The sequence below is a fragment of the Helianthus annuus genome, chromosome 13 (assembly GCF_002127325.2).
Source record: "Helianthus annuus cultivar XRQ/B chromosome 13, HanXRQr2.0-SUNRISE, whole genome shotgun sequence".
Classification (NCBI taxonomy): domain Eukaryota; kingdom Viridiplantae; phylum Streptophyta; class Magnoliopsida; order Asterales; family Asteraceae; genus Helianthus; species Helianthus annuus.
The window spans coordinates 136,219,464-136,227,429 of NC_035445.2; the positions used below are offsets into that span (position 1 = coordinate 136,219,464).

The window sequence follows — 7,966 nt, forward strand, 5'->3', positions numbered from 1 at the left end:
GTGTTTCGTCGACTTTGAAGGCTTGTCAAGCGTTTCCTCGAATTTTGTTTGTTTCGCCGAGTTCCTGTTTAGTTTCGTCAAGTCCGTGTCTGTGTTTAGTATATATAGCTCTCATTTGTTTCTGTGTGAAATCTGGACGAGAGACGAGAGCTGTGAGACAGTCAGTAAACATTGTTTGTATATGTTTGTATCGTTCTCTTCCCTAATCAATAGATATTGAATCTTTTGGTTACGCGTGTTCTTATTTTACACTTTGTTTGGTTTGCACCGTCACGGGGATTCCGCACCCGTTACCGTGTTTGTAATAAACAAGGATAGGTTTACGTTATCGATCCACCGGAAAAAAACGGGACCTACAGAGGAACCAGATCATCCTGACAACTATGTCGAACTCCATGGCTGCATCCCTGACTGGATTCTCTGCTAGTCTGTCTGTTGTTACAAGTATTTCTACATGTTTTCCATTATATTTATATAGAACTAATCAACATTGGGCCTAATACCAAAATAGTACATTCAAATGGTCGCAACAATTGAATAATTTTTGGACCTTAAAAAGATAAGCTGTTGGAAGATTAAAAGCATTGGTAGAAAGGTAGAAAGCATTGAGAAGCCAACTTATGAGAGAGACATGCATATTATACTTCTATTCACCAAAGCAGATGTAAGATGTAATAGAGAAAGTTCAAAACCATAAATGTGAGCATTGTAGTTGTGGGAGTTCAATCCAAGAAAACCTTGGGTGTGGCCGAGGTAGAGGTCAGAGGCCCATGAAAAGTAAGGATGGTGAACATGTTCAGTGGGATAAAAGCCTAATAATGTGTTACAAGTGTAGCAGGCGACATACAGAATGAGAGAAAAAGGAGGAAACTAACTTGATCCAATACGAGGATGTTGAACCAGAATTATTGAGATGGCAAACTGAGTCTTGAAGATCTTCCTTAGACTAAATGCAGTTTAAAAGGGGTGTTAAAAGTTAAAAAACTTATGGTATATAAGGGTCTGAGTGCCATTCTTGTAAACAATGTTTTAGGGTCAAAGTTGTATGTTGTATTACGTAAGGGTTAAATTTTAATTAGGGTTCACTAGAGTGTGCCAGTGTTTTTACCCAAGCGTTGCGATGTTTGTGACGTACCGGTTTAGTAAGTTTATATAGGGCTATATAGGGCGTCACACATTGTAATTGGATGATCAAAGGTAATAATCAGAAATCAAGTTTTCTTGTGTTAATATATATCATCTTCATCTGTTTTCATCTTTGATTACCAACAAGATATGCTAGAGAAGATGATAACCTTCCAATGGTGTTCGATCCCAAACTGGAATATGCAAGCATTGAACATTGAAAACCCTGTCATTCGAGGTGAGAAAAATCATTGTATAATTAAAGCATTTAAAGACACATGAATGAGGTCTTACCAAAACACAGTTTTCTTAGATGCATGTTAACCACTACAAGAATAACGGGTAATAGGTAATAGTCGCCGCTAAAAGTGGTAAACCTTTAGCGGCGACAGGTAACTATAGCGGCGACGTAAGGACCAGTAGCGGCTAACCTTTAGCGGCAACATGTGGCCGCTATTACCAATAGCGGTGCAGATCATAGTTTGTCGCCGCTATTACCCGTTATTCTTTTAGTGAACAAGATGAAATTTCATGCTTGATATATTTATTCATCAACACATAAAATGATAAAAACATTATGTAGAACAAGCGAACTTACTTTCCAAGAGTTTTCTCATGTATAACAAGGCCGGCCCCGGTCCCATCTATCCCTAGAAATTAATGTATCACACCGATAAGGACATGCCAAACGATAGTTTAGGATCACTAAACAGACACCACCCATCATTATTAAGTGAGCAAGATAAAGATCCATACAAACTTTTAAATTTGCGAAAATTTAGTAGCAAACAAACACGGAAATTAACACTAATTACCAGGTAAATACAAAAGAACTGGAGAATCTTTTATAGGTTTGCCACAAGCAATGGGGCAGAACCACCTAGGAGGCCCTCCATCACTATTAATCAAAATCAAGGCCATTTCAAGGAGATCTTTAGTGGTTTGAGTACCAAAACCATCATCCCAAAATACTTTCAACTCTTCATGATCATCTTGCCTACTCTTTTTTCCTCCAACATCATATGCAGCTACATAGGCATCCTTCTTGTTTACAGAAGAAACACCACTGATCCTAATTGATTCCGGTGAATCATCATTACCTACACTCCTAACGTGAACACGCGATTGCAACCTATGTTTTTCATTTAGATTGAAAGGGAATGATAATGGAACACCGGAAAGCCTCAGAGTTACGGTCATTGTAGGATTGTAGGGAAAGCAATATGCTGTCAAGCTAAATGCAAACTGACTAACAACCTCACTAGCAAGAAACGCAATGAAATGGTTCAAGTTGCGTATTCAACTCAGCCTGGAAACAAAATGAAATGTAGGTCTCATGCATCATTCAATATGAATGACATATAAATACATCACAGAGGTAGTTGGGAAACAATTACTCATATGAATTCAAAACTAGAAATCTGCTCACAGACTCCAAACCACACGTAAGAAATTGTATATAAACATCACCAAGAATGGGGAAAAATCTCTTTTACCTGGAGGATCATATGGTACATCTGATTTACTTATTTAACTAACCTTTTTTTCAAATTAATATTCATTAGCTTACACGATGCACACAACATTTTTTTAAGTAAGGGATAGCATACATTGTTCAACCAACTATTCACAAGTTTAATTAAGAACATCCAAATATTAAACATTTACATTTTGTATATATATATAGGGAGCCGCTAGAATGAAAACCACCCCGAGTTGTAAGAACCGCGAGAACTACACCCCACGGGTGGGCGTTCACCATGATTTTTTTTACAACTAGATGTGTGTATTATAAACACAGCCGTAAAAAAAAAATTTTAAACGCCGCGGCCGAGGGGGTAGTTTTTTACACCACAAGTTTGGTGAAAAAAAAAAAAGAAAAAAGAAAAAAAATTAAAAACACCAAACTTGTGGTGTAAAAAACTAACCCCTCGGCCGCGGCGTTTAAATTTTTTTTTTACGGCTGTGATAAACACATCTAGTTGTAAAAAAAAATCATGGTGAACGCCCACCCGTGGGGTGTAGTTCTCGCGGTTCTAACAACTCGAGGTGGTTCTCATTCTAGCAGCCCCCTATATATATATATATATATATATACCAAATATGACCAAAAACGTACTGTTGGGGAAATAGAGATTGCAATGGATCATCAGAGATATGTGTAGTCACTTTCAGATAGGATTATTTTGGTGGTTCACCCGAAAATTCCAACCGATTACAACTCAGATTTGAGAACAAGTTTGTATGTGTTTTTTTGGTGTGAATTCGTGAACCAGAATGAGTGGCCAAAGATAGATTTTCAAATTAAGGATCAAACTGCTAGTGACTGTCTCCAGGCAGTTTATTATTTTCTAATGTCATTTTAATGAAGCCAGGGGCCTTGGACCCTGCTCCCAGGGCGCTCCCCCAGAATACCCAGTAAAATCCCACAAATAGCAAAGCTATTTGTAAGGTCTGGGGAGGGTGGGATGTAGGCACACCTTACCTCTACCCCTAGGGATAGAGAGGCTGCTTCTAGAGAGACACTCGGCTCCAAAACACCCAGGAAAGAAATAAATAGAACATGAGATGTGTGTGTGTATGAAGTTACCAATATAGCATGAGTTGTGAAAGAGTGCATGGTAAAACAGAACAAGTGTGACAACACAAAACAGCTTATACACCTAGTTACATATCTAGGACCATACACTACACCTAAAAACACAATTGTACAAAACATCCTATACACATAGTTACATATGTACGACCTTACACTACACCTAGAAACACAATTATACCTCTCCTAGAAATCCTTAACCTTAATCCCACGTCTCCACGAGTTCCTATCATGGACCATGTTCTCAGAGAGGTGCAAGATATGGTATAAACAAATCATATGACGTTCAGCCTAAAAAGAATATATAGTTGGTTGATAACCTTTTATAATATTTTCCCTTAAGCTAAAATCTTAGACCATGATGTAACATTTTCCCTGTGTATATAATAAGCAACTTTAATCAATTATAAAGTAAAATGGGATCGACTATGTTTCTCCAATCCTCATGCAAATGCAACTGAGAATATAACGACTTAACGATGTATACTAGTTGAATGTATAAACACGATCGATTAAAGTAATATTCTACCTTGATTGTATGTTGTGTTAAACAAGACACATTGTGTTGGAGGAGATGCATGCTAATGCCTTCACATACCATAACCATAACTATCTTCATTTTCTTCTAGATTCCATGGTCACCCACTACCAATGGAAGGGGGCCAGCCAATCCCACTGGACAGAAAATCTCGTTCACTCCCTTAAAAGTTTGATAAGACCCCCCCCCCCTCCCCCATTGCCATGTGAAAAAATCATGCGTTCTCCATTGTTCATGTTAACGGTTTGTGTCTCTAATCTGTGCAGAACTCTCATTCACTATGTTAGCAAATAATGTGAAGCTTTTCACAATAATCTCTACTCAAAAGAAGTGTGTAATATTTGCCCAGCTCTCCTCCACTATATTGGAAAATGATGTTAAAAAAATTTCACAATCTATGTGTAGGTCCCGCCCGATACGGATCGATCGTCGGACAACTACGAGATCTTGTTTCGGATGTCGAAACAGGTGCGGAATCCCTGTTACGACACAAACCGAGCGAGAGATAAACAAAAACAAATATATAACGATTAACGTTCACTAGTATTGATTATCAACAGAGATTGTAACAGATTTATACAATAAGAAATAACACAATATATAACGAATAGGTGATTCTTCGTGGACAGTCTTCGTCAGAATGGATTCTTCGCCGCATGAGAATTTGGAAGAATATTAAGTCTTCGTGTATATGTAGTCCGGACAAACATTAGTCTTCGTTGATAGATTGTTCGTGATAAGCCGTTGTTCGTCAATACATCATCCCACGAAGATTAACTATTCTTCGTGGATGTCATAACCAAAGTCCAAATATATATCTCATGGTCTTCATGCAGGTTATTCGAATACATGTCTCGCCCAATAACAAGTAATCTTTTGAGAAATGATTGGCCCAATAGTCATGGATTCTGCGATGACATTGCATGGCAGATTCTACAATTCTTCATGTTGCATACAAGTGGTAAAAGGACATGATTACATCATCATGACATCATCATGGTGGTGTCATGATGATGTCAGCTTGCGGCTCTTCGTGCTTCGCGTGTCGAACTCTGGGGCACACGACGGAGGAATGTCGCGACGACGGCATTGAGCCAAACCAAACCGAGCCGCATTCACAAAGTGCATCAACAAACTCCCCCTTGGATGCTGCTCGTGATGGTTCGATCTTCACATGTTGTTGGATCTTCAGATGTCTTCATGTTTCACAAACAGGGAGTGTATCAACAAACTCCCCCTTGAATGATGCTCGTGAATCTTTTGATCTTCAATACTTCAGATCCTTTTGGTGTTGATGAGTGGTCAGCTACAACTCGATCATCTTGATCCTCTGATTGCATCCATGTCGTGTCTTCATTCCAAAGCTTGTCATAGAACACGTTCCCTTCGCCTTTAGCTAGTTTGAATGTCGCATCTGAACACACAAGAAAGCTAAATGCGTAATGAGAACAACCGCTTGGAACATAGTCAATATAAATAAACGACACACATGTGACCAACTCTCAGTCAACTACCAACCGACAACAGTTTGAAAGTTATAAAAATATGATCAATTTTAGATTTTAACTTTCAACACTTCTTAATTTTGACCGTTTATGAAGATGCAACTGTTTTTCGGCTTATAATCACGATTTAAGATAGGATAAGACTCCAGATCCAACATCGTACAATAAAAAATAAGATAGAAATAAAATATTTTTGGCTTTTATAAAGTTTATATTAAAACACACCTAAAATCTTTTTGGTATTTTTGCATTTTCAAATGTAAAGACGGAAAGCAGTAGATATATATATATATATATATATATATATATATATATATATATATATATATATATATATAGATGCAGAAACTGAAAGCTGTAAATAAACCACTATGGCATCTTTGCTGACATCAACATACGAGTTGAATGCGAAGAACACGTATCTTGTGCGGAATCCAAGTACGTGTGTAGATTGAACATAAAGAAGTAATTAACTGTTGATTTCTATTATTGCTTTAACAATTTACAACCACGAAATCAACTGATAAGAGTTCCCCCTAGTCACAAAGATACCAAATGAACAAGACATGAAAGGTATTTATACTTCAAGCTCATCTGGACGAATACACCTATGAATGGACCTCCATTCGTACGGATGAACCTTGTACGAATGAAATACTAAAGTTACGAATGGACTGTTACGAATGAACAATGTTCATTCGTACTGTCGCAGCCCCCGACCCCTGCCCCGGGAGCGGGTGCCGCGAGACTCAGAGCTGGTGGTATCGGTGTTTATTAATATGGCAGCGAAATTCATACATCAGGACCGTAGTTAGGAAATATTTTTATCAGAGTTAAACACCAAACTTTTACAATAATAAATGGGATAAAACCCAAGTTCATTCGATAATACATTTGTAGGGATAAACCCTAGTTATTGAAAACTTTTATTAGCTTCACAATTTTAAGCCTTCAGTGCTCTCCAGCTGGCTTCTATTAGCTTCACATTAAGTTACTTGAAACGTACGAATTGATATTCTGTTTATTGTCTAGCTTTGATTATCCCTGCATGGTTAATATATAGTTCGTATTGTCTAGCTAACATACGAGTCTGAAAATTGACACAATAATTTAATATACAAAACTTGGGCAATAGCACTGTTGTCGGATCGATGAACCGACGGAAGGCCCATGGATTTTATTAAGGAAGTAAAATGGACTTTCTAAAATTATATGGATGTTTTCAAATAAAAACCTAATCAGAAAGTTTTCCTTGGAATAATATTGATTGTATGTGAATATGTGAACTCACCCTCGTTTGTGTTGACACTTGATTTTTAACGTGTTCTACAGGTACTTGAGTTTGGCTTCGGGAATCATGGCGTATCTTGTGTTTGAATGATGCATGTTGTTTGTTTGAAAATGTTGGACAACTTTTAAACTTTCTGGGACGCATGTAATAAGATCTGTAAGGATCAAAGACAACTTAACTATGTAGTTATTTCGTAAAATGTAATGTTTAAATAACTTATGTTTAAAATAAAACTATAACGTGCAACAATTAAATGCATCGATCGACAAGATATAAATGGGCACCAACTTCCGTCACTACTACGTTTTATATACCGCTGCGACGTTTTTGGGGTGTGACAGTCCAGCTTGTTGGGATGCAACTGGTTGCACCCGAACCTGAGGGACAGGAGCTTGGACATACTGAATTTGAGAAACAGTGGTGTGGACATACTGCACAGGAACAGGGGTTCCAGGGTTTGCAATAATGAGCAGTGCTTACATGGGTAGCAAGGGTATAATGGGAATACTGCACAGTGCCTTGGTTATTTTGTGGTCTTGAACTAGGGTGAGTGATAATAGGTCCATTGGTTTGACTCCTACATTCCCTAGCAAAGTGACCTAGCCTATTGCACTTGTAGCATTTGATTTTTGACTTATCCAGCTCTACATTTAGATTCCCATGCAACCCTGGGAATTTCCTCCCTGTCCTTTTGTAAAATTTGCTGGTTCTAACACTCAGCAATGCCAGTTGGTGTAATATGCCCATTTCCTCTAAGTCAGTTGGATCAAAATGCCGAAGGTCATTGAGTACAAAGCATATATTGTTAGAGTTCTGGCTTTCTCCATTTGCTGTGAAAGCATAATTGGATGAGTGAGGATCAGAGTTGAAATTTCCACCAGCAGTTATGTCAATAAAATGATCATAACTAT

General features: G+C 37.8%; 1 protein-coding gene across 6 annotated transcripts in view; it reads right to left on the bottom strand.

The window, feature by feature from the left end:
* Nucleotides 1–2,620, bottom strand: part of LOC110903272 (acyltransferase-like protein At1g54570, chloroplastic) — a 57,180-nt gene extending 54,560 nt beyond the window's left edge. Inside the window, exons 1-4 of one of the 6 annotated variants that reach the window (XM_035982534.1) lie at nucleotides 1,941–2,073; nucleotides 1,724–1,830; nucleotides 1,296–1,351; nucleotides 876–946 (exon numbers count right to left, since the gene is read on the bottom strand). In XM_035982534.1, the coding sequence (XP_035838427.1) occupies nucleotides 876–946; nucleotides 1,296–1,336 (112 nt within the window). In that variant the 5' untranslated portion in view covers nucleotides 1,337–1,351; nucleotides 1,724–1,830; nucleotides 1,941–2,073. Of the gene's footprint in view, nucleotides 1–875; nucleotides 947–1,295; nucleotides 1,352–1,723; nucleotides 1,831–1,940 lie in introns of all 6 variants that reach the window. The other 5 variants (XM_035982533.1, XM_035982535.1, XM_035982532.1 and 2 more) reach the window with 5 other exon arrangements.
* Nucleotides 2,621–7,966: the final 5,346 nt, after the last annotated feature.